We start from the raw sequence: 27,791 nt of genomic DNA, 5'->3' as shown, positions 1-27,791 counted from the left end.
GATTAAATGGATTTTAGCTGGAGATTCTATATTATCAAGATCACTTAAATTAAAAATTTAATATCTCTTTTACTTTTATTGACTGGTATTATTTAGTAGATTGAGCAAATTGTTATTACATAAATGAATACAAAAATTATACTGTATTTTGTTGCAAGTGTCAGCCAACTCGTATAACTCCCAGATATTTGTAGGACAAATACAATTTTAAGAAATTAAAAAATATGTAAATCATATTTATTGAATAGTTGGTTTAGTACATTAAGAGTCGTATAACTGGGAAATATCGTCAAAATATAAAAAATGGTGCTTTTCTTATATAACCTAAACACATTATATTGTTTGAGGCTCTCGTATCAACCTTAAATAGTGATAAAACATATAAAGAAAATCAACCAATACCATTCACTGTAATGATTAGAGATATAAATTTATCTTAAAGTTCTATATAAAACAATTACTCATTAAAACCATTAGATTTTTAGAAAAATTTATGTCTATAGGATGAAAAACAACACTCTTTAAATTACTCTAAGACCAACTTATTTAATTCCATCTTTTTAAGGTAATTGATCTATTAAATGAAGAAATAGTTAAATATTTTTTAACACACTGTATGTACTTATCTCTCCATTCAATTATTTTTTTATAAAACATTAAATAATTGAAAAATTGATATTTTGTTATATATGTTTACGTGTAGGTTGAGCATTGAATTGGGCCAATAAGTATGGTTAAATTTTTTAACTAATTTGAATAACTTAAAAACCTATGTAATCAGTCTATGAAAATGGGTAAAGTGAGAGTAACAAAATCATAAAAACAGTAAGAAGAAAAAAAGATAAAAACCCTCTATGAACCAAAAGTGAGGTGACAGAAAGGAGATATTTGGAAGGGTTTTTGAGAGGGTGAGTGAGTGAAAGTACAAAGGAAAGGAAGAGGTCCCAAACCACAATTAAGCACTCCACCAAACAGACCAAAAAGAGGCCTAATTTCACTGTTCAACACTCATTGGATGCCTCCACTCCACCATTCAGCATTGTGGGGATGAAAATGAAGTGGTTAAACTTCTTCAAACTAATACCCACCCGGTTGAAATTAGAAGAAGCAAAATAAAATATTAGAAAATGGTAAAATGACCTACGTGAGCATCATAAGAAGTTAAGTCAACCCTTTTCTAACATCCCTGCACGATCACATGTATTTTCAAAGACCCTTCTTATCATATAACTAATACCAATATTAAAATGCATTTCTTTTCGGATACATTGTAGTTTTCTTCTTCCTTGATGTGCCGTGCCGTCACAACCACTACCCACCAATATACTATTTTTTTTTTTTCGCATAATATTTAAGCATCTCCTTATCGATGTATCTAGTATGTCGCTTTAGGACAATTGATTGGTGGGCCATATTCAAATTGGCGCCTGTTTCATCAAAACCTAACTCTATAATTCGAACCACTTAATACAAATTAAGTGCTTCTCCTTGGATCAATCATGCACCAAATTCTAAATTAAAAACTTGAATGGATCAATGAAGTATAGTACATTTATATATGAATGATATAATAATATTCATCGCACACATGTACAGAAAAAGATATAATATAAATAATGATAGGAAAATATGTATATATAACACTCTTTTTTTTTTTACTAGAACTAGACAAATTCTTTATGAATACATAAAATTACATTATATAACGGTGAAGAATAAAAAGAAGAAGAAAAAAAAAACAAAAGTATGTGAACCTCATTAATGGTGCAATGGGTTTGGACCAGTCGGAACGAGGCGTTTCTCAACACCGTAACGTGGATCAATCTCGGTTTGGTTTGGGTCCGGCATGTGAGTCCGGTGGCGGTGACGGCGTTGATGGTGGCGGTGTTGGTGGTGTTGGTGGTGATGGAGAAATGGGGTGAAGTCAAATCCTGGGGCAGTTGCTAAGATTTTTCTATTTGTAGAGAGAGAGAAGTGGAGTCGGTTATGAGTGTTGGAGTTGAAATGAGACCAGCCATGGAAGAGAAGGGAAAAGAGGAAGAGCCAAAGAATGAAGCTTAGTAGATGTGGGAGTCTGATGATGAGGGACATGATGATGGGTGAGATAAAGTAGAAGGAGATCGGAATGATTGCATGGAGAGAGAGAGAGAGGTTTTTGGAAGGAGAAAGAATAATGAGGTTTTAGAAGAAGAAGATGATGAAGTAAGAGTTTTGAAGGTTTGACAGCTTGAAGGTGGTAAGCATGCATAAGAAATGCTGCTACGGAAGCTTGACATGGGACTGTTTGCTTCCATTATAGACTATAGCTTATTATTTTTTTATATTTTCAGAGAGAGAGAGAGAGAGAGAAGAAGAGGGGTTGAGTTAAGTTGGAAGGTCCAGTAGATGCGGAGAGGGGGCAGAATTGTCGACCATTCTTCTTCCAATGAAGCTTCCTTTGCGTTCAAGGAACAAAGAGTCATTAAGACCACATTGTCAAACCTTCTATTATATACTGACACTACCACCACACCACCCTCATCAATTTCTAACTAGCCTAGGGCTCTTAGCTACGGGTATAAATATATATATAATTAAATAATCACATATAGTGCCAACATTTCTCCAACCAAATGCCAAAGTGGAAGGATAAATAACCGATTATTCTATTTGTTACATATGCAAAATTACAATTGTTTTATTACTAAAACACAAGCATCTTTAAGTGTTGTTATCAGCGATTATGAGGCTCCATCACTTCTCATAAAAAGCTGATATATAATCGCTTATGGCCTAAAAAGATAGAGTCGGAAAGAGTTAGGGGACGTCTTGAAAAGGTACTTTGCCTAGTAAAATTTGGTGGCTTCTTAAAGTCTTCAAATTCAGCTTTCTAACACTAATGTATCAAAAACAGCGACACCTCCGTTGAGTACTTTTGTGTACAAGAGAAGTGGAACAATCGAAAATGGTAAGAGGGTAAAATGGAAACACAGCACTGTAAATGCAAGATGAATTCATTTAATTCGATATACCTTCCCTCCTGTTTTCCCGGGTTAAATATCTGTTCTGAAGATATTCTTCGTCTTAACGCAGGTAAAGGCAACATGATGTATAGAAACCGGCAGAAAAATAGAATTGTGAGATTATTTTGACTAAGATTTTTGTTTTATAGGTATTGACCGACAATTGATTTAAAATATAGAAAATAAACTTATACCAAAATTTGAATTCCCTCTTTTATTTTCTATTTTTAAACCATAGTTATAATTATAAAATGTCATTGGTATTTGACATTTAGCTCAGCTTCAGCGTAAACGAGCTGGCATTAAATATTCGGATACGTTTCACCAAAATTTAAATATAATTATAACAATCATGTAAACAATATTATGCCAATTCACACTTCTGTACTCTACATTATATATATACATATATGTTGGAACACGCTAAAGTTGCATAGAAGAGCTGAAAACACTTGCTTCAACTAGACTCTTTCTCCCGTCCTCTTTCAAATATATTGTTTGTTTTGATTTAAGCTGACAAATGAATTGATAAAATATGTTCCCATATATCTCTTCTGATGGACTTGGGCATGTGGATGTGGGTCTTAAAAACTTTTCTAGCTTTCTCTGACTTTTGAGTTAAGGAACCATGTTATCACCAAATACTACATATATACTTTGACCTCCATACTTTACAGTCCGCAGATAAATGCACCAAAATTTGCAATTTGATTCTTTTATTAAATCAAAGGAATACAAAATTGTAGCAATCAAAATAGTTGCGAGGCAGGGTAACCCAAAATAGAAGACATCGAAAAACAAAAGGAATCCGGGTTAAATGCATTATTTTTCTCTTAAAAGGATCACGAACATAAGCTACAAAAAAATTGATCACAAAAATTAAAAGTCACGATCAGCTACAAATTCTTTTCACAAAAATTTTAAACAAGATTAGTATTTTAAAAGAAATATTATAAAAATTAAAAATACCTAATGATAAATTAGTAAATCGAATTTCATGGATATCAATTTTGACTCCAATTGAAGATACCAGGCAAGGCAACGAAGACACTACCCATCTCTCATTACACCTTTTGTACATTTTCGGCAAATAGAGAACTTGGATGTGTTTGGAAAAATGAGGGCCCTGTCGGGAATGGCTGGAGGAGATATAATTCAGGGCTCACCACTTTCCTCAATGGTGTGAGCAACAACACTACAGGTAAAACGCTGGAATGGCCCCGTTACTCATAAATCTAGGTATCCATTGGCAAATAGTAATGTGATCACAATGAAATAAAGTTGGAGACAGTATTTTTGGACGGCTATAGCATAAAAAGTTTTCCAGTTGTATTTTTCATCCAATATATGATTAACAACTAAAAAGTCAACTGCGCACCTTATCTGAAGCCACGGACGCATAACCACAATAAGATGCACAAGCAAGAATATGTGAGCAGTTAATTTTGGTTTTGTACATAATTTGCAGCGGCATTACTATATGAGCACTTGCCTTTGAAAATCAGAATACGCCATTACACACTACTGACCAGATAATTTTTCATCAACCTTCCTCCCAGTCAACATCATCGTCCTCGTCATCTGCTGGAACTTTCTCAGCTTCTACATTTAAATCACCGACTTTGTAACCTTCATTTCCATTGCCTGCTAAATATTACCGCCAGTGCATAAATCAGTGGACACAATAACATCATCAATCAAAAGAACAAAAATTAAAAACGTAACAGCTAAAAAGGAAATTTCAGAAGGGGACCCAGTCAATATTAATACAAAGAAAAGGTTTATTAAATTTTAATATTTCTCGTGTCAGTCAAATCGGGAAGGGGGGAGGCCTTCAGATCAATAACAGACTACGACTCAATAGCTCCGTCAAGTACATTTTAATGTCTAGTCCTCAGATAACGTTTCCTATTATAATTAATTGGCTTAATATACTAATTTGTCCCACTATTATTCGATCGGTCTCTATTTTGTCCCACCTTTTTAAAAGTTCCCAATTAAGTCTCTTTTTAAAACATATTAATGCGGTCCTTCCATAAATTTGAGCATTGTGCCCTTAAGTGGGTGGCAATTTAGTTGATGGTGTATCACTAGAGTTACCTGCAGATGATGGCTTCTCTGTTCGATCCCTTTTCTCCGGCTACTCAACCCCACTCCATGAATGAAATAAGAAGGAAAAGAAGGAACAAAGGGAAAAGCTAAACTCATGAGGTTGGGTTTGCTTCAGACTCCGGGAGTAGGACTCAGGGTGAGGTTGTGTCGAAGAGGAATGCAAAGGGAGAAGTTGTGACAGTTGCCAAATCGTTTGGCACATAATCAACCAAATTGCCATACTGCCACCCACTCAATAGCGTTACGCTCAAATTGATAAAAAGTACCACATTGATCCGCCTTAATGAAAAAAAAGGACCTAATTGAGAACTATAAAAAAAGTAGGACGAAATTGAGACTAATCCATTAATAGTGGGGCAAAATTAGTGTACGAAGCAGTAAATTAGTGTACGACCCCACATTAGTAAAATTTTCCAGATTGAATGTTGAGCAGTAAAAAGCTAACAAACACTTGTCTCACCTCTTCCTTCTACCATTACAGTTGAACATCAACCGCAGCAATTGTCTACCCTATTTCTACCAGTTATTAGGAGAGTAAATATCTTTTATTTAGTTTGCAATAGTTTGTTACTTGTTATGAATACTCATAGTTGGTATAAATAGAACCACCATGTATATCTTTTTCGATCTGTGATACAATGGCATATTCTCATGGAAGCCAGATCCTATTCTTCGAACTGTATGATGTTTGGCGTCATCAACTAAGGTCTGATTTGCCTCTCCTCATTACCAATACTGATGCTATGCCACCCAATGCCACCGTTGCAACTGGCAGTTTCTTACTAAACACCACCAGGCCCCCAAGTGGAATTTGCCACCAGCATAGTAATAGCCCCAAAAGGAAAAAATAATTCATGCATCAAGATTCTTGAAAAGTTTATACTCCGGGCACACCAAAATTTCCATCAATCAAATAGCATATAATCAATCTGATGGAAACTGAATAATGGATCTCATATTAATGGGCCTCCGTCTGGTTCAGACGCACAGGACCATGGTCCAAAATATCCTATTTGGAGTGTTTATTCCAGGAGTTGTAGTCAAATGGCGGTTATGCTTTGTAGTGAATGGTGGTTATGCCTTTAAATAGTGTTAAGAATTGTAGTGTATTTTCTTAATTTCGGAACAGTGCAAAAGAGCAGTTGTGACTTTCTGTTTTGAGTGTGAGACCAGAGAATAGTCAGAATACTGTATGCAGGAGAGCGCACGGAGAATACCACTGGTATTGTGTATAATTTCAGATTGTTTCAGTAAGTGTTTTCAGATTAAATTTGATGTTCTATCACAATCACAAAATTGATCCTCAATTGGATAGGTGTAGTCAATGAAAAGAAGAGTCTTAATTTTCTAATTCCAATGAAGTGTTCAATTTGAAAAACACAGCACAAGTACCAGAATGCTACTGAAACATCAAATATACCACCTCAGATCAAATAACAAAGTAATGCTTCCTGTTCGCAATAACATTCACCCAACACAATTTCTTGCCAGAAATTCCTTTCATATTTTTCAAACAGTATTGAAGGGAGCCGGCTCTTATGCTGGTGCAGCTAGCACCACCCAGTCAAACACAATCCAAGTACTATGGATTTAAATAGCAGATCACATCACTTGATGCAGCATGACACCTTTATTGCAGAAAAAGTCACAACCATATTACAATGAGTACAGATTGCATTATCTTGCAATGTCTGCAGCACGTACTGCAACTGCAATTGAAAATCCCAGTATGGCAATTGGCCACCAGCCTAAGCAAAGTAATTAAACCATTATTGCTCCTTGATTGACCTTGAGAAAAAAAAGTGTAAAGCACCTCATCATAGCCAAAACGGTGAAAATGGGGAGATGAGTGGGGGGGAAATTGTGATAACAGAAGAGGGTAGGAAGGTGGGAGGCTGGAATTTAGTGGAATTTGGAACCCTGGGAGAGTTTAGGCTTCTCAAAGTGCCTAACAAGAGCTTCCTATATTTCTTCTTCCTTGTTTATCCCAATCAGGTTATATCCAGACTTCAAATCCGACTTTTAAAAAATTACAGCACCTCCAAGCTCACTAACAATTCATCAATCACAAGGATTGACAATTTATCAAGAACAGCTAGCCTATTTAGTGCCCTTTAATCCACACAGAAAGGCTACACACCATCTTTCTTCTTGACCAAAATGACAGGACTGCTAAAAGGGCTAGTGCTGGGTCTAATATCTCAGCTTGTAACATCTCTCTAATAATCCTTTCTCTCATTTTTTTTGCCAATGAAGGTATTGGTGAGGGCACATATTTGGGATCTTGATCTCTCTTAGGAGGTACCCCTTGGCTCTTGGAAGAGGTTATCAAACTCAGTCAAAATTGCTTTAAACCATTACGATAATTACAACTTGACATGCCACAACAAACCCCTTCCATCTTGTGCTAAGATCTTCCAAGCAGCTTGAGTTTTAAACAATCAAGGAAGATGCTGAATGCTAGACACCTTCCTTTCTTCCACTGTATTCCTTCTAGATCTGCATTGCCATACTTCAAACCTAAAAAATGTTTGATACTCAGAAAATTCAACCCATCACAAAGTTCAACACAGAGGAGATTTTAAAATTAAGGGGGTTGCTGGACACATTAACAAAACTTGCAGACTCAAGTAATTGCTCCTTAGGATTCGAAGGTAACATTCCTCACTCTGGCGCCAGAGACCACATGACCCAATCATCTATTGGGTTTATATCTTATAGATCTTGTCCAAGCAACAAAATGACATGTTTCAAATGTTTGATTAGGCTTGAACCTAGTTCTACTTGGATGATATATACTAAAAAGAGATTAGCCATATTTGTTCGTTTTTACCAAATCACATTTTATATGAAGGTGAGTATCCCCAACATTCATTCCAAGTAAACGTCACCTTTGTGGTGCCGAATAATCTTAAAACCACAATCATAATAAAGTTCTAGGTGTGAATACAGGGTGATGACCATGTGTGTTAAAAATATATAAAGACAAAAAAATCCAAGAAATAATCAAACTCACAAGTATCATATGAATTTCAAAAGTTATTGTTTAAAGTCTTATGCCTTGCCTTTTATATTTTTTAGGAGATTGGGAAGGAGTATTAAACACAAAATTCCAAAACATTATGGATTTAATCTTGAGGATCCAAATTTTAGTCATATCATATCACATTAAAAGACTACAATGTTACCTGCAATAGGAGCTTCCTCCCACTCAGTACCATCATCATCTTCCTCACGTTTGGATTTGTTGCCAACCTGACGATTGGAAGTATTGCTAGAAGGATTGGCTGCAACAAGTGCATTTGACAATTGATTTTTTGTAGCTTCTTCCATTTCATGTTGTTGTTTAAGTAAAGCAGCATAGTAAGCCTTAATATACTCATCCTATAAAAATAAAAAATAGGAGGAAATAGAAAATTTAGTGAACAAAAATTGTCTTACACCTTTGGGAGGAAGGGAAAAGGAAAACAAACAAAATGGGACAAAAAATTCATCTTATTTTACGAACCTGTATATTTTTATTATGGGCATGCGCAATTGTTGACTTCTTGTCATCTGTGTCTTGTGTTGCAGTGGAAGTTGAAGTCCCATCCAACTTTGTTTCCTCCTTCACCTCCCCACGTTGTTCCTTTGTAAGATTCATACCTGATGTAATCATCCAAGGAGGCAACACCTTTAAAGTTGTACTGTCAGTTTCAGACTTAAAGCCCTCTCCTTCGCCTTCAGTATTATTGAAGTCAACTACAACCTGCCACATTCATCAATAGACTATTAAGTAGTTAAAACTATTTAAGGAATATATTCTCAAAGCAAAAAATTGAAAACATCAAAGAAGATTCATTTTAATATAACTTGAGAGCTACCTAGTCCATATTCATTCACATGTAACTTGTTTTAAGATAAAAAAGAAAGGTTAAACAATTTTAACAGCAAACAAAGTATGAGGAGAAAGAAAAACAGGCATGAAAGCATTAGCAAGTTAGCAAGTACTTTCATGATAAACATGGACATACAAACTATCATGTTACCACCACAAACAGAGAAAGACCCTATTTGCATTCATTTCAGTCTCAGTAGTTCTCTTCAATCTATATTGCTTTGGGAAAAGGTAATGTAGGTTCAAAAAGCTTCCACGTTGTATTCAACTCAATAATAATCATATTTGAATAAAGGAAGCTATCTTTATAAAAAAATAATCATAATAGATAATATAGAAATACTATAAACTTTTTATTATGAGATACATCTATCAAGCAAGTAATTTTTTAACCAACATTTTGCAGGCTTTCTTATACAATTCAGAGATAGAAACTCCACCTCTTAAATATTGGCAGAGGAAAATCAAACCATAATTCAATGCAAATAATCATCCTCACTTTTAACAAATTTTAAAATTACCCAAATCACAAACTACCTGGGTAGGAGCATAATGGGTAAGCAGGACTCTTAATACTTGTAGTGAATATTCAAATACTTTTATGCATTCATCAACTCCTTATGACTAGGAAGTTGTCCTTAAAAATCTGAACTTTCCCCCAATATCTTTGGACAGGTTCAATAATAACAGATGATGATGTCTATGGTTCTAGGCTTCTGTCCCAAAAACAACTGATAATTTGTTTTCACATTACCCTATGAGTAGATCAATATCAACTAAGTTATTTGGTGATTTTGGTGACCACTGTGTGTCCCGTTTACTTGGATAAAATTCTTTTTAACTTTAAATGTTTTTAGCAAGACTAAATATAATTTAGTTCAATTATGGTGTGTTATCTTCTTTGGTATTTGGTTTACACAAAATGCTTATACTTAAAAAATCTTCTCATGCCTCAGATCTGAATTGTAAATAATTATTACTATCTTAATTACCATCTGATAGAAACCTGAGGTGGAATGATGAAAAAAGCATAGAGGAGTATCAACTATAGGGCTTGGGTCATAGCAAGTAACCTATATGGAAAGTATACTCTAGAAGGAGGTAAGGACAACAACAAATTTTCTGTCAAAGATTTGGTGACGTGGTTGAGTTAGTTAGAAAGGACATTATGAAATAACTGTGTACAGAAGGAAGGGAAGAAAGAACTAGCTTACAGGATTGAGAGTAGCATCTCAGAGGAGCCTTTGGTTCATGTAGGAGAATTGTATTCTGGCTCATTTATGATATTTCCTGGTTTACATATTATTTTCTATCTTTCTTCTCCATGGTATCTTTCACTATCCAATTTCCCAATTAGTTGTAGTTCACTGCACATCGTAGAATCTAATTACCCTTTTTGTGAACTACACTCTATTTATTGTCTCTCTGTATATATAGATTTAACAGATCATGTAACACTCAAGAATATTTACCCAAGACCAGTCTTCTCTTTCTCATCTTCAACTATATTGTTTGGCCTCCCTAAGGTGCTTGGCCAATTGGTTTTTTAAGGGGAATAGCAAGAAGAGATGCAATGACAATGAAATACTTTATTTGTTAGTATATTAGTGTACAAACATGCTTATATGTTTTCTGTTTGTTTCTTCTTGGAGAGTCTTTGACTCCTTGTCAAGTTAGCTACTATCCTTTTCCATTGTATTCTTTCTTTCTTCCATCTAATAATACTATTTATTAATTTAATACTGCTCCTACAGATGACTTTTAGTGTACAATACGAAGAGGATGAATGTCAAAAAATAACAGGGAGAGATCTAATCATTTTTATTTTTCTTTGGGGTGTGGGGGAGGAGTACATAGTTGTCCTGTTGCTCCACGTGCAAGAAACAGAACACCCTTAAACAAAAGAATGTTACCTTAGTGTCTCCACGGTATGGCAATGGCACTCCATTATATCCTAACTGCGACATTTTAGAATCACCAGCATTGATATCTCCACCAGCTGCACGGACAGCAGCACTAGCTCGAGCTTCCCATGCTTGAAGATTGCCAAATTCTGGAACAGGCAAGTCTTTTACCCGACTGAGTTGATCCATTAAAGGCTTGAGTTGTGCCTGCACAAGCACATGAAGTACAACAGTCATCACAAGATTAAGTTGTGGACAAGTAGCAACAAAAAGAATAAAGGCCATATTGAGCAAATTCTAATAATACATCACGAAATTCAAATGTGATCATCAACTTCTCTTTCCCCGCTTCTAAACTAAGGTGGGTCATTTAATATTGTTGGAAATCTCACATTGACTAATGATCAAATTATAGTATATAAGTAAACGCACACATCATCTTACAAACCAGTTTTGCAAGATTGAGTTAGGCTAAAATCTCACTTTGGAAGATGGTATCAGACACCCAAGTGTTCATTGATGTTTGGCCACCAAAATGCTACATTCAAGCTTGAACTGGCAAAAAGTTCATTATTTTGATCATTTCCCAAGTCCTAATTGGTATAGAAGAATGGAAAACAAGGATGCTGCCTTCTGCATCTTTCTTATTTGAAAATTGATGTAGTTGACAACTTCCCCATGCATGGCTACAATAAGTTTTTTTATCTTCATCTCAGGCAGTGATCATCATTTTACAGTCACAATGGTAGTAAGGTGCAAACGCATGAAACCTAACAGACATTTACACATGGGAGGTTTTTTCTTTTTTACTTTTCATAATGGTGGCTTCGAGTTGAATTTAGCAGTACCTAGTTCCAAAATGATATTTTATGATTGAGTGTAAGATTTTAGTAAAATTAGTTTCAAACATTCATTAAATTTGGGCTCGTACTTTTGTTCTTTAGAACACATGGAAGGTAGGTTTACAAGGTTTATATATATTGAGAATCCCATATCAACTAGATATATAGCTAAATTATCGTATACAAGTGGATGTAAATCTCAAGTTACAGGCAAGTTTTGTGAGAATGAAGTAGGCTTAAAGTCCATTTTCTAAGAATATAGTTTCAATTTTTTGGCTTAAATTTCAATTTGTAAAATAACAAACAAATAAAAATAGTTGACTTTTTTATGTTGCATAAAATCAATTAGTAGAGATTAACCTTACCACCAAATGATAGTTCCTATACTTGAAATGAATCTTCTAGTGGGAATCACATTAAATAGCTTAATTTAACAATAAGATAAAGAATCGGAGAGAGAGAGATTAATGATACATGCAAACCGGAAACAAACCCTACAATCATAATCCTCAGGGAAAATATGACTTGGCATATTCTAAGATTTCTTACATAATAACCATGAAGCATAACAGCACAATCATTTATTGCTATAAACTAAATTTGCTACGTTTCCCAGTTCTTGAAAAGAACAATGATAACCATCTAAACATCATCAACAATAACGAAACTAAGTAAAATGATCCATCACATGACACCACAGATATAAATAAACAGCATAGTAAAATCAGATAAGAACCTCCATCTTCTGAAGCATGTCCTTTAACTTTTCACGTCGTCGTCTTCTTGCATTGTCATCTCCATCTCCCCCATCTTGAGCAGCTATCTTATCAATTTCAACCTCTAGTTTTCCATCACAACTTTCACAGTGAAAATCTTCATCTTCAAACGATACTAACCGCAAAGCATCCAAAGCATTGTATCTAACGTAATTCACATACCCAAGTGTTATAGAATAGAAATGCATCAATACAAAATAAATTTGACAATATGATATTATATTACAATGAATTATTGAAACCTTTTTCCACAGTTTGGACATATATATTCCTGAAGTGTATTTTTGTTCTCTAACTCATCTTTCAGCTTATGCTTCATACGATGTAGTCTGTACCTAATCACATCATAAATCTGCAATGAAATTTAACATAAGACTTTCTACATGTGGAAGGGGCATAAATTGGTTGTACATTTGTAACGTTTCAAATGAATTGTCAATAAAAAGGGTAAAATAGCATTGTTTTTCCCTTCTCCCTGCAAATAAATACCCAAATATCCTTCCTAAACCACAATTATGGAAGAATTAGAGTGTGGAGATGGACCTGTGCATAATCTAGACAACAGTAAGAGTGTGTATGCAGCTTGACCTTTTCTTCTCCCTCCTTTGCTGCCTGATGACCATCAGCTGTAGCAGCTACAGCAGCACTATAAATTTTTGCACCTTTTGCTGTCTGAGGTCAAATCAGAAAAGATGTACTTGAATACATTCAACCACAACTCTCACATACAATCAAATCTAACAATAAAAAACACTTAAAACAAATCTATAAAACACACATCAACAGATGAGACTTATAAACCAGAAACATAAATAACTAGTTATGCAGAATTTAAACTTAACATAATAGATGGAAGAAATTTTACATGATAGAGGATATAATATGAAATGTATCCAAAAGAGGGAACCTTCTAAAATAATAGTCTTAAAAGTGCTTACCTATTCTTCATTCATCATGATTTAGAAAAAAAAAGTTCAGAAAGTAATCTTCTCCAGGTTATCTAGTTATTTTCTAAGTGTTTTTCCCTCTGGTTTAGCTTGATAGTTTTCTGCACAGTTTTCAGTTTTCTGTTATCACTAATTACCTATGATTTCACTGTGATAACTGTAACAGTTGTGCATCTCTCGTATAGTCCCAGTTTTTGTATTCAGAAATAGAAACTCAATTTACAATATTCTCCCATTCTTTGTACTAAGTTCAGTCAACAATAGCCTCTATAGTTCCAACACTAAACCATCCTATGTTGTCTTCCTCTTTGTTGTACTTTCCTTCCCCTATACAACTTCAGAAGAACTCACTGAAGATAACTTCCTTCTCTGGCGTCAACGGATTGAGTCAATTTTTTAAGGTTATATAGTCTTCCCTCCTATCTTGTGAATCCACACATTCTCACCAAAGAAGATCACAGCAATGGTGCATTGAAAGCTGTATCTAGCCTGGGTGCGACAAAATCAGTTGCCCCTATTTTGGCTTTAATCTACACTAACGAGTAGGATTCTCACTGAAGTTATTGGAAGTGTTGAATCATAGGGAACTCTAAGGAACATTTGTTTCATAGAATCTCTTTGCATTCCCAGAGAAATGAAAGTAAGAATATTTCTTCTCACATTTGTTAAAAGGTCAACCATAAAATTTTTATAGGTATATTTTTTTCCAAGAAAAGCTATATTACCATGTCTATACAGTTTTTATTATCATACTGAGGAGGTCAGAAAGTTACAGGACCATGGAAATTGAGGGAAATTATTTTCTAACTAAATACAACTTTTTTATTTTAATTATTTTAAAATTTAAAAGTTATTCCAGGAATATCAATAATTAACCAAAGTATATATTAGAAATCTCACATTAACCAAAGATATGGCCAAATTATAATATATGAATGGATGCAAACCTTCCTTCACAAGTCAATTTTGTGAGATTGAGTTAAACATAAATCTACTTTTAAAGATAGTAGCAGAGTCTTCTTGCTCATAACTCAATCAGGGCAATAGAAAAGTTTACTCTGAATTAGTTTCCCGTCAATTTGACACATGCTAAAAATCTAACACTTCTTATTCAATTTCTTTGAGTTCAGATTCCTCTCAAGTTAACATTCGTTGATACATACTCCATATTTATATGGCTGTACTTATTCAAACACAAGGCTAATATTTTTTCTGTTTTTAAACAATTCAGAAAATGTTTGAACTTCAAATTGGCTATTCCTTCAATTATGTCCTTTGACTAAATTCCTTCAAGATTAAAGTTTTTATAGATTAATATGTCAATGCCCCCATATACATCATCAAAATGCAGAAGTTGAATCGCAAGCATCGACAGATAATGGAATAGGGATTTCAGACTCACTCTCCCTCAAGCTTCTCTTCCCTTAAAATTCTGGGATCATATATTTGTTGCTTCTGTTTATCTTGTAAGGAATTCATAGAAATGGGAAAGAAAAAGGAAAGTGAAATTTTATTAAACTGTAAAAATGAATTGATTACTCCAACAGAGCTATTGAGCTCAGTTATTTATACAGAGGAACAGGTTGGGCTACAAACTATACCTAAGCCCAAGGAACTCCAGCTGTCAAAACAGAATGACAACTGACTAACCCAACTAACGCCAACTGTCATAACAGAATGACAGTTGGCTAATAACTCTGACTAAGAGCTGAGTCAGAAATCTACATATAGAAGTATACTCTATTATCTTGTAAATAGCCTTCCTATATTTTCTCTTAAGCTTGAAGTTCCATATCAAGCAATGTGCAAATAGTCACCAGGTTACAGCTTTCAGCATGTCTGATTGCTCTTATTTTCCCTTCTTACATCCAAACAATAAACACAGATTAGATTTCAAATCCAATAGTGCCTATTCCTTGAATAATCCAGTCTCATAAATGCCATAATTCTGTTTCTCATGATGGCAGATTATTCATATCGAAAGATGTGGTGTTTAATGAATTGTTTTCCTTATAAAGATCTCTTCACCACCGCCCTCTCTGCCTGCATCCCCAATACCTCTAGTTTCCCCACAAGTAACTATCCCCTCTATCTTCCTCTTCAGAGTCTTCACAGCCATTCAAATTCCAAGTTTATTTCCTCCTCCTTTCAAACATCCTCTGATATCTTCTCCACCAAATTCCTTTCCTGTCAATACTCATCCCATGCAGACCAGATCCAATTCTGTTTTTGTAATGCCTAGACTCAATCTCACTTGGCTTCTTGATCATGCGGAACCAAAGAATGTCAAACAGGCCTTAAAAGATGAGACTTGGCTTGCTGCCATGCAAGCTGAGTTCACTACTCTGAAGTAAAATAACACCTGGACACTGTCCCTTCTCCTCCCTACAGGGATATCTTGAATTCTGAAAATGTGGAGGGAAATCTTAAGTTTGCCGCTATCCCTCCCCTTGGCACCTGGCATGTAAATGACACTGTTTTGAAGGCTAGATGGACTTTCGAAAAGCCTCACTTGTGCTGCTACAACTGCTATTTTGGGCATGAAATGCATTACTATCGAAACTTTGTAGTGGCCAAAGGCCACTTTGCCGCATTAGCACAGCATTGAAAAATGATAACTATGGCGTTTTCCCACATAAACAGCATGACTAAACCTTAAAAGTTGGTTGCACCTTACTAGATATTTGGATAATAATCTTGCAGGTGGTTCTATACATTATTGAGTGAAACTCTCGAGTATCTTAACTTGTATTCTTCATCAAATTATAGTAAAAAAAAAAAAACAGTTATGATAAGCATCAAGAAAATACCATATTATTATCAAATGAAATATACCGTTTTATTTCTCTCATTTATTGAATTATGCTGCAGTTTTCAACTTATATGAAAAACACTCCTAAATAATCTATCAAATTGCTATGTCAAGGGATGGATTAAAATCACCTGTCCTCATTATGTGTCTCCTTCCTTCTTCCTCCACTGATTTTTTGCTATGACAATTAATATGCCACATGGGCATTAAATGGAATTAACAGTTTTAATTTAATTGACCGGTTGGTCAAGGGTTATGACTTAATACCATTCATCGAATGAGTCTCTTAAGTCCATTCAAAAAACCGATACTAAGCTATTTGTGTTCTCACAGTCAAAATATGAATCAGACAAAAGAAAGTATCTACTTCAGTGGTTAATGCATGGGCAGGAACAAATAGTTACCTCTCTCCTATGATCGCGAGTAATGATCTTTTCTTCTTCAAAGAACCGCAGAGTCCGACGAAGTTGTTTCGTATGCAGTTTGAGGTCCTTTGCCAAGTCTTCTTCTCTAACCCATTGCCGTCTGAAACAAATATTAATAAAGAGTACGGTCAAAAACCAACTTAAATAAATAACGGACCAGCGTTTTTCCAACTACACATATAGTCAAGTTCAACCCATATCATTTAAGCCATTTCATTCCTTTTTTTCCTTCTATTTTATCGGCTTTCTCGTTCTCTCTATTGCTTTGCACTTGAAACTTCAAATAACTTCGTTCTCTTCTGGTTTTCGTTCCTCCATAATTGCACACAGGTATTATTAGTCCCATGGTTTTAAATTACAGTAACCAACCCAATATTGAGCTTCTTAAAGCCTCACAAAATAGCATTGCAGCAGCAGCAGCAGCATTTGTCCACAATTACTCGCAATTTAACTACTCAACTAACTAAATTCAAACCACGTCTTCAGAACAGTATAAACAAGAAGAAAACTCGAACCTCGTGAGCGCGTCAAGAACCACTACAGCAATTCCTCTGTTATCACTCCTTCCTGTTTTGAGCTGGTTATCTCCTTTGCTCGTAAGATCATCGTAGAAAGCCCTAGCCGCTAGTTTAACCAGCCTAAGAGACAGATTCATTCAACGAATTAAAACAAAATTAAGATAGTCATAAACAGAATTGCATGCAATTCAAAGCCTCTTATTCTTCTTCATTCATACTTTTATTTGACTAAACGCGATTTCGATGCACTTGAACTAGAGAGAGATAGAAAATGTTACTTGTTATAGGGTTCAATCATCGATTCGACGTGGCTTCGGATTTTAGCACGGTCGTTAGGGTTCTAGAGAGCACCGTGGGTGAAGTTAGTTGACTAGAGTGAGGTGAGGTCTAGATATCTCTGCTCCCAACATTTCAATAATTGCTGCAAGAAAGTACTTGGACTGTCACTGGTATTTATAGAGAAATGAACGGAACCAGGGGCGGTTCCATTAAGAAGTAGTTACATAACCTCTTTTCAATATAAACTAAAACTAACTGAAAATTAATTTACGACAATTAATAATAAAATTGGAATTTGCAATTGTCCAAGTGTATGTAATTTTTTTTACTCTTTCTATCTGTATTTATTAAAAAAATAGTTTTTATTATTTAAAAATATTATCTATAAAGATTAAAAATATTTTTATTATTTAACTATAGCAGTTAATAAAAAAATTATTTTATTATATGATTTCACTTTTTTATTTTAATAAAAAAATTACAAAATATTTTTATCATATAATTATAACATTATAAAAATTAATAAAAAAATTATTCTTGTAATTAATTTTATGTACAACTTTTTTAATATTTTTAAATTAATTTTATTATAATAAAAAAATTAATTATATTCTTATTTTTATTATCCTAAGAAAGTGGACATGTGTTAGTAAAAATAATAATAATAAGATATTACTTTAATTGATGTATGTTTTTTTTCTTTTTAAGTACTCTCAATTGTTGTTGTTTTTTTCTACATACAATTTTTAACTGTCACTTTCTTGAAATTTTATTTAAAAAATTGATTGTTTATATTATTTGTTAACTAAAGATAAATAAAATAATGACATTATCCAACATTAAAAATGACAACATACTCGTAGATAAAATCTGTTAAAAACACTAAATAGATATTCTTAATAGATACCCGTGAGTAATGAATAAAGGTATTTTAATTACTCTTACGGAGGATATCATATATTCAATCCATATATACTTATTATTAGCAATTTGTTAGTTTAATTTTATTTGAGTATTTTTTAAAAATTAAGTCATCAAAATAAAGTTATGAGTAAGAAAAGTATTAACCATTAAAAAAATAATGAATTTGATTTCACATATTTACTTGTTTTTATTTTGACCTATAAAATTAAAGGTGTTTTAAAACAATAGTTTTTAAAACTTATATTTTATAGTGCAACTCATTTAAATTTATTTTTTAGAAAAACTAAATTTATTTTCATTAGTATTTTATTTGAATTGTACTTTGAAATTATTTTTTATCTTAATTTATATTTTAAAGAATTATTTTAAAATAATTTTATTTAAAACTAAAAAAAAAATACTCACTTGACATCTATGGATACACATGGATGAAAAAAAAATCCACAACTATTTCTTTTCAGATAGGATGAATAAGAAGACATTACCATCCCTATCCAACAGTTCATGTAAAAAGTATTTTTAAAAAATAAATAAATATTAAAATACAAATAATATTAAATTGTAACTTACTTAAATGAGATATATGATTGAAATGTGAATTGTGAATGTACACTCACTTGATGACTCGTGTATTTTCACTAATAATAATGTAATAATAGTAACATTTAAATTAATTGATGATACTGTTGAAAAGTAATTAAGGGAGTGGTTATCAACTAAGAGTAAATTGATATAACTAAGTCAAAGATATTCTAAACTAATATAATCATATTTATTATAATCAAAATCTATTGAAACTTCAAACAAAACTCCTAGATGTACATTAAATTCACCAGCCAACCCCTCTTCAAAAATTTGTAAAAACTTCCCTTTCTCATTCTTCTTCCTTCTCTGTTTTATTCTTCCAAATCTCATATTTTTTTTTAGAGTTGATCGTACTTTAAAGTAGCTGAGGAACTAGGGATCACATATGTCCTATCAAAATTTTAAACTAAGTTTTTAAAGTTTTGGAATAACCCAATTGTTTGTTTTGGAAATCTATTTGGAGACAACATTTCCAAGTAAGGGAAGCTTGTATGTCCTGATTAAATTGTTTTAAATACGAAAAATATATTCGAGCCTTAAAAAGATTGAATTTCAAGTAAAAGTTGTGGTTTTGTTTGTAAAATTTGGTTAAATCCCCTTAATCAAATTGTATATGCTCAACGGATTTAAGATTTTAAATTTTGAATATTTTCGATCTCATATTTGTTTTGACTTCAACCAATTTTTTGGGGCTGGAGCCTTTTTCAATTGTCTCAAGCCATTTTGACTGTTTATTATTTTTGTTTATCTATCCTTTTGTTTTTATAGATCATGAAATTGAATTAAACATTTTGAAACCTTATCATGATATTTGATTACAACTTTCTAATGTGAGTATTTGATTCAATTCATGCAAGTATTTAAATTAAGTGAATCTAATTCTTATTATATTAGCTTGTATTTTCAATTGATTTGTGATTTTTTTGTATGATTAACTGAAGCGTGTTATTTCTAAATGAAATGAATTGATGCGAATGATAAAAGATGTACGAAAATGATATATATGAGTAATTGTTTTTAAAAATATTAAATAATGTGGATATACATTGTATGTTAATGATATGAGTTATGTGTGATTGCTAAAACCTTGTATGAACTTAAGTCATGCATTTAGGGTAATTTATGAGATGTTGCATATTGGTACATTAAGTGTGAAAAGCCTACAAGCAGTGAACATCTGGTTTCACTAATGATCTAAGTCACATACACTAAAGCATCAGTGGGTGAGAAGTTGGTGACGGAGTTCATACACATCGTGATCGCTTGTAATCACACAGTATGGATGTTTGAACTTACCCTTATGTGATGGAGTGAATTAGATGTTACCCCTTGGTAATGTCATACTTAATGACACTTCTAGAAGAGGATCCATATGTTGTCACGATGATTGAAATGAAATCAAATGTATCGAGGATTGAAAGGAAATCGAGGTATTGTGAAGCTAATTGATCTTCGAGACTTTCTAGAAGATTATAGATACGTATGTCATCACTATGATTGGTCAGAAATCAAAGGTATCGAGGGTTGAAAGAAAATCAAGGTATTGTGAGACAAATGAATATATGTCGAGTGAGTATGATTAATTTGAGCAATATGGATTGAAATGAAATATAATGATTGCAATTAAAAACATATTTATCCGTGGTGTATATTGAATGGTATGATATATATTGAAATTTTATATGACTATAATTTAAAGAATTCTTATGAATGACCAATTTGACTAATTTGGTTGATTATTTTGCATGTATTGAATATGTTATGAAAAAATCTTTTTAGTAGCATACTCTTGCTTTTTGTTATCTTGAGACTACAATAACTGTATTATGTATATGAAGAGATAAAGATATATGTGCATGAACATCTGATGAGTCTTATAATTTTATTTAGAAACATATTTATACAAATATCTGTATTTATATGTCTTAAATATGTATCAAGAGAAATTTAAATATTTCTAAGTTGTACATGACACTTTATAGAACTGGTTGTTGCGACAATTATATAAATGTACTTGATGTTAGATAAAGTTTCACTATATGTGTTGATATTTAATAATTAATCATTAATGGTCCAGAAAAAAAATGCATGAAGAGTAAAAGGTGGTATTTTTGTGTATTTATTAGTTCGATTTACTTGTGTTGCGTTGTTGGTCTATGTTAGACAAATGTTTTTTTGTATTATTAACCCTAAACTGACTTCATGTTGGACTAGTATTAATTTTATGTTGGATGAATTTTTTTTTATGGTTTATTGACGTTTGATCGTGTACCTAATTAAATAAGTTTATTCATAAGGAATCTAGTAAAATAAGTAAAACAAAATAAACATCTTTGTAAGTTAAAATTAGTTGGCATATAGATAAAATTTATGTCATCGTATCTTTTAAATGTTGACTATTATTTATTTATTTGGTATAAATCAATTACAACACTACTTTTTCATTTATTTAAAAGTTAAACTTTTTTTTTACAATTTTTTTTTTATCGAAATATAACTTTGCATGTTTGTGTAACATATTTTGTTGATTAAAAAATAATGATAAATTATTATTCTTGAGTTGTTTTCGTTGGAGTTTAGAATATTTAGAAGATTTAAAATTAATTAAAATTTAGTTACTTTAAATTTTATTTTTCTTTAAATGTTTCAAACAACTTAAGTTTTTTTTCTACAAACCTTTCATAAAAAAAAGTGTACATGTCCTTTATGAGTAATTTTAGTTTTCACAACTAATTATAGATATCATTGTGAAATTCCTTAGTGATTCTAATAGCCTACTATAATATACTAACTTGATAGCCAGTATTTTTAAGTTAAGTTAAAGTATTATTCTATATTTATTCACACTTGATTTTGTACTCTTAATAGTTAAAAAATATTATGCATTAAATGATATAAATTCTCTTTGTAATTCTAATAGCCTACTATAAACAATTTTTTTGTACTCTTAGTATATGTATTCTTTTGCATGTGATCTTTTACTTTTATTTTTAATTGAAAAATATGTATTAAAGGAGTGTAATTTTCTTTCATGATTTTAATAGTCTATATAAACACATTATATTGTATACTAACTTGATAACCAATATTTTTAAGCTAAAGTATCATGTATACATTCCTTTCCAAGTGAACACAGGCATACCGTATACTAACTTGATCGTAAATATTTTAAAGCTAAATCATTACTTATATATTTCTTCACATGTGACCTTATATTTTTAATAGTTGAAAAATATGCATTAAACTAGAGTAAATTTCCTTCATGTTACTAATAGCCTACTATAAACACATTGTATCTTGTACTAACTCGATGAACAATATTTTTAAACTAAGTATATATTACTTCACACGTGACTTTGTATTTTTAATGATTGAAAATATTATGCATTAAACGAGTGAATATGTAATTATTGTATGCAATTATACCTAATTAATTTGATAATAATAGAATTCCATAATTAGTTGATCACTACATAATTAGCTTGTAATTTGTAAAGAGAAATGTCCATACACTTCTATATATTCTATATATTTACTTCTATATATTTTATGTATATGAAGTGTCACAATATAATAAGCAATCTCAAATACTATGGGTATTTTTTATTAAGGGAGCTCTTTCACATCGCCTCAGACTAGGTCTCCCTCGTCGCCCTCACTGTCTCTGCCTTCGTCACGTATGACGTTTAACACCGATTTTTCACCAAAATTTCCAAATACCGGCATCATTTTCCTAACAAATTCGCTCTGTCGCCAGATTACAGTAAGGACGGTGATCCAGCGACGAAGCGAACATACTTCGTTGCCGGGGAAAATGCTGTTGACATTCGGGAGTGGGGATTTTTGTGAAAAACCATTGATAAACGTCACTATTATCGATGAGGTTATAGGCGACAACTGTGACGACGAAGACCCAGTCTGAGGGAACGTGGGAGAGCTCTTCAAATAAAACATACCCATAGTAAAATAAATGAATTGAAACCCAATACAAAAGATTAGCCTCTCTGCCTTGTATACTTTCTCACACCCCACTCCTTTCTCTTGTAAACCACTCCTTTCTCTTGTAAATCAAATATAAAAATTATAAGTCATTTGATTTGAACATAAAAAAAATAAATTAATTTAAACCATTTTTTTACATTATAGTTTAATGTTATATGATAATAAATAATTTTATTTTCTATTCCATTATAGTTAAAAACGATTTTTTTCAATATTGTGTATAATATTAAATAATTTGTTTACACCTATTCAAATTTTTCTTTCTTTTTATTGCAAATACAAAGTTTACTAGAGGTGTTTATGATTTTACAAGAAAAAACAAATAACTACGTATTTAAATAGTTTAAATATTACATAACCTTTAGATTTATATATATATATATATATATATATTTTTTTACTTTAACATTTTTCCGTACCTCTCCTATAATTGCGTACAATAAGTTACAATAATGACGTATAATTTAATAAACATTATTTTCTTAATACCAAATGTGTAATTCTCATACCTAGTTGATAATGAGAGGGGTAGATAAGGTAATGGAGGGAATCGGCAGCGGATGATGGCGCCCCGGCGGTAGGGGAAGGGAACTTCCGAACGGCAGTGTAAGACGACAAATAAGCGAAATCGGATCACCGTTCTCACTGTAATCCGGCGACATAGTGAACATACTTTGTTGTCGGGGGAAATGTTGCCGATATTTGATGATTTTGGTGAAAAATACGTGATAAACGTCACTATCATCAATGAGGTTATAGGCGACGAAAGCGGCACCGGCGACGGAGGCCAAGTCTGAGGCGATGTGGGATAACTCTCTTTCTCACTCCCCACTCCTTTTTTTTAAAATCAAATATAAAAATGATAAGTCGTTTGATTTGAACATAAAAAAAATATTTTAATTTAAACCATTTTTTTACATTATAGTTTAATGTTATATGATAATAAATAATTTTATTTACTATTCAATTATAGTTAAAAACGATTTTTTTCAATATTGTGTATAATATTAAATAATTTGTTTGCACCTATTCAAATTTTTCTTTCTTTTTATTGGAAATACAAAGTTTACAATAGATGTTTATGATTTTATAAGAAAAACAAATAACTAAAGTTTATACTATATTTAAACATTAGTATAAATATTATATATGTTGATTAAGAGTGATCAAGTGCTTTGATGAATCCAAATCCTATGTGTTTGATGCAAGGCTTGTGTTGTTGTTGTGTTTAGGGAGGGACCTGGGTAGAGTAGAACGTGATCCACTTCTTTGTTGAATCTAAAACTGATGTGATTTAAAACCTTTTAAATAATAAAGTATTTTTCCAACTAAGTGAAAAACAACTTGTTGTTTTGTCGAATCAACCGTTGTTTTCCTCTTAGGTTAAGATTTGAAAAGGTTGAAAACTGTTTTAGTTTGGTTGACTTAACTGTCAAACCAAACAATCGATTGTTTCTTTGAAAATCCTAACAGAAATCTGTTTTGGTTGTTGAATGTGCTTTAAATGATTTTCAACTGAATACGCTCCTTCATTAATTTGAGTTTTTCAGTTGTGAAAAAATTGATTCTAAAGATTTGAACATTCACATCAAGCTTTGGGTTTTCAAAGAGAGTGGAATATGATTGCAATTGTATTGATTTCAGTTTGTATTGTGAACAAAGTATAATTCCTTCTCAACCTACTGTATTTCTGGTGTGTTGTGTTGCCAAGGAGTGTTGTGTGCTCTTTAGGTGGTCAAGATCAATACTCTCGGTGTGTTTTGCCAAAGGGAGTGTGTTTCTTGAAGGGTTAAAAGTCATTACTTTGGTGGTTTGTGTGTTGTAATCTAGTTTGATTACTTAGTGGATTACCCAAAGGTTTTCGATGTAGCTCTTTGCTTAAGAGTGAACCAGTATAAACGGTTGGTGTATCTCTTTTGGTGAAAAACCAATGATAAACATCGCTATCATCTATGGGGTTATAGGCGACAACGAAGGCCTAGTTTGAGGCGACCTGTGAGAGCTCTCCGAATAAAAAATTACCCATAGTAAAGTGGAAGAATGAAACCCAATACAAAAGATTAGCCTCTCTGCCTTATATACTTTCTTACACTCCTCAAGTTATTTGATTTGAACATAAAAAAAATATATTTTAATTTAAACCATTTTTTTACATATAGTTTAATGTTATATGATAATAAATAATTTTATTTTTTATTCTATTATGGTTAAAAACAAAAAAATTCAATATTGTGTATAATATTAAATAATTTGTTTACCCCTATTCAAATTTTTCTTTATTTTTTTATTGCAAATACAAAATTTGTATGATTTTACATGAAAAACAAATAACTAAGGTTTATACCGTAGGTAAACATTAGTATAAATATTACATAACCTTTAAATATATATATATATATATATATATATTACGTACCTCTCATAATCGTAGAAAATAAGGTACAATAATTACGTATAATTTGAATGTGCAACTCTCATAGTTGATAATGAGAGGTAAATAAGGTAATGGAAGGGAATCAGCGGCGGATGACGACGCCCCGACGATAGGGGAAGTTGGAGCGAACGTTGTTGGAAAAATGCTGCCGGTATTTGAGAATTTTGGTGAAAAATCGATGATAAACGTCACTATCATCGATGGGGTTATAGGCGATGAAAGCGGAGACGGCGAGGGCGGTGGCGACGGAGACCCAGTCTGAGGGGCGATGTGGAAGAGCTCATTGAATAAAAAATACTCATAGTAATGGAGATTGCTTATTATCTTGTGTGACACTTCATGTATAGAAAATATATAGAAGTGTATGGAGACTTCATCTATCTAAATTACAAACTAATTATGTAGTGATCCACTAATTATGGGATTCTATCATTATCAAATTAATTGTGTATAATTGCGTACAATAATTGCATATAAACAAAATTGGATCATCGTCCTCACGGTAATTGTTTTAAAAAATCACATAATTTATAATTAATGTTACGTTGTAAATTGTGACTCTATAATATCATTATCCAAATAGTTAAATACCTTAATCATGAAGTCCCAATTCGTTACACTCTTTATACTTTGTATATTTTTGGAGATTAAAACAAATATGCATAGTTTTCTATTGTCTTCCCATGCCTGTCTTAGCATACTAAGAAAAAACTATTTAGGTTCCTTACCAAATGCACCCTCAAAGTTGTGTTAACTTAATTTTATTACTTTAGTAACCTTCCATTTGCAAAACTTCATCATTTGCTTCATTCAAAACAGTACACTCATTTATTTAGGAAGATACAAATATTTCACTCATATCAATTAGTTTGCATACTATATTGGGAATAAGTGTCAACACCATATTAATCAACATTATTTTACCAAACTTATTAATAGGGGTGAGCAAAAAATCCAAATTATCAAATCCAATTCATAATTATCCAAATACATATTACTTTTAATCAAACTAAATGAATTTATCTCAAATCAAAAACAATATTTCTTGGATTTTAAGTCCAATTCATTTAATTGGATATGGATTTGATACATTTTTTGATTATCTAAATTGGAGTTTGAGTTGGATTTTGACTTGGTCTGAGCTCAGGTTGAGCCGAGTCAATTCAGACCCATGTTGAGTTAAGTCGGGCCGAATCCATGTCGAATCAAGTCAGTCCAAGCCCAAGTCGAGTCGAGTCGGACCGAGCCCAAGACGACCCAAGCCAGATCGAGTTGAGTCAACACAAATCCAAGTCGAGTTGAGAGGGCTAGAGCCCAAGTTCAGTCGACATTCGAACAAAGTCGAATCGGCACCCAGAGACAAGGTCGAGTCGGTACCCAGACAAGGTCTAGTCATTGGTGTGTAACATATACAATTTTATTAAAATTAAGTAGCTCATTTAATGAAAGGACAAAATTAAATTACTTTTTACACATTTTAGAACTTTGTAATGAACATCATAGTTTCAAGAATTCAAATAACAACAAAATAAAGACAATTGTCATATCTATCTATATCTATAGATGAATTAGATTTTGACTTATTGTTGTCTCTTATTTTCACTCAAACTCTACTCATTAGTTCATTTTGCTGCCTAATATGTTCAAATTAGTAAAATGTCAAATACATTTATTAAGAAAAAAAAAATCTCCTATTTTTTTTGTTAAGATTCTTTATTATGATCCAACTTATATGATATTATTTTATATGTTAGTTAATGATAACAAATAAGTTCTAACTTCTATTCATTTAGTGGTTATTGTTGATGTTTGATTGTTGTCGAGATTAAAAAAATTATTATTAATGGAGATATAAAAATACTTCAATTCTAAGAATGGGGCAACAACTACTATAGAAATAATTAACTTGTGTGTATTAACTCACCCTAAAGTTGACGTATTACATATTTTCTCATAACAAAATAATATCATGTTCTCTCAAAAGAGTACAAAATTAAGACAATTCTTTAATGAAAAATAAATAAATTTAACCTTTATTTTATGGGTTGAAGATGTTTTTAACTCCTTAAGAAATCAACTATTGAAGATAGTTTCACAAATGTAAATGTCAAAAACAGATATTCAACTTTTTTGACGTATTACCTTATTTGTTTTATTTTTTCTTTCAAAATCAGAAACCAAATTATATAATTATACCAACTTATAGAATTATATAATTTTAATTTTATACAAAGAATTTAAACAATTATACATAAAATTTCAACTTTACTAATTTGATATAAAAATTTAACTTCATCTTCCAATAAAAATTTATAAATTATGTTATCCTATTTTACTTGTTATGTTACTTAT

The 27,791-nt window shown here is 32.1% G+C and overlaps 2 protein-coding genes across 3 annotated transcripts; both read right to left on the bottom strand.

Annotated features, from left to right (window-relative positions):
- Nucleotides 1–1,632: 1,632 nt before the first annotated feature.
- Nucleotides 1,633–2,466, bottom strand: LOC150028847 (CLAVATA3/ESR (CLE)-related protein 13-like). The gene has a single exon (XM_090299471.1). It carries the CDS (start codon nucleotides 2,089–2,091, stop codon nucleotides 1,759–1,761), a length of 333 nt encoding a protein of 110 aa, XP_090155597.1. The 5' UTR covers nucleotides 2,092–2,466; the 3' UTR covers nucleotides 1,633–1,758.
- Nucleotides 2,467–4,309: 1,843 nt separating this feature from the next.
- Nucleotides 4,310–17,705, bottom strand: LOC137807653 (uncharacterized). Of its 2 annotated transcripts, none has more exons than XM_068608393.1 (10): nucleotides 17,494–17,705; nucleotides 17,213–17,335; nucleotides 16,677–16,797; nucleotides 13,057–13,185; nucleotides 12,756–12,865; nucleotides 12,474–12,657; nucleotides 10,905–11,102; nucleotides 8,623–8,862; nucleotides 8,303–8,498; nucleotides 4,310–4,649 (listed from the first exon to the last, which is right to left on the bottom strand). In XM_068608393.1, exons 1-10 carry the CDS (start codon nucleotides 17,511–17,513, stop codon nucleotides 4,546–4,548), a joined length of 1,425 nt encoding a protein of 474 aa, XP_068464494.1. In that variant the 5' UTR covers nucleotides 17,514–17,705; the 3' UTR covers nucleotides 4,310–4,545. The 2 variants fall into 2 exon arrangements, with proteins under 2 accessions (XP_068464494.1, XP_068464495.1); XM_068608394.1 differs by having other exon boundaries at nucleotides 4,310–4,646.
- Between the last annotated feature and the right edge of the window lie 10,086 nt (nucleotides 17,706–27,791).

Source organism: Phaseolus vulgaris, chromosome 3 (assembly GCF_051622355.1).
Source record: "Phaseolus vulgaris cultivar YP4 chromosome 3, ASM5162235v1, whole genome shotgun sequence".
In the NCBI taxonomy this organism is placed as follows: Eukaryota; Viridiplantae; Streptophyta; class Magnoliopsida; order Fabales; family Fabaceae; genus Phaseolus; species Phaseolus vulgaris.
This window is presented reverse-complemented; position numbering and strand designations above follow the sequence as displayed.

Bases quoted from the DNA above. Each gene is read 5' to 3' on its own strand.
- LOC150028847 (XM_090299471.1), bottom strand. From the start codon at position 2,091: ATGTCCCTCATCATCAGACTCCCACATCTACTAAGCTTCATTCTTTGG.
- LOC137807653 (XM_068608393.1), bottom strand. From the start codon at position 17,513: ATGATTGAACCCTATAACAA. The intron at 17,336-17,493 runs GTAACATTTTCT...TCTGTCTCTTAG, and splicing joins ATGATTGAACCCTATAACAA to GCTGGTTAAACTAGCGGCTA. The intron at 11,103-12,473 runs GTTCTTATCTGA...GTGCTTGTGCAG, and splicing joins ACATGCTTCAGAAGATGGAG to GCACAACTCAAGCCTTTAAT.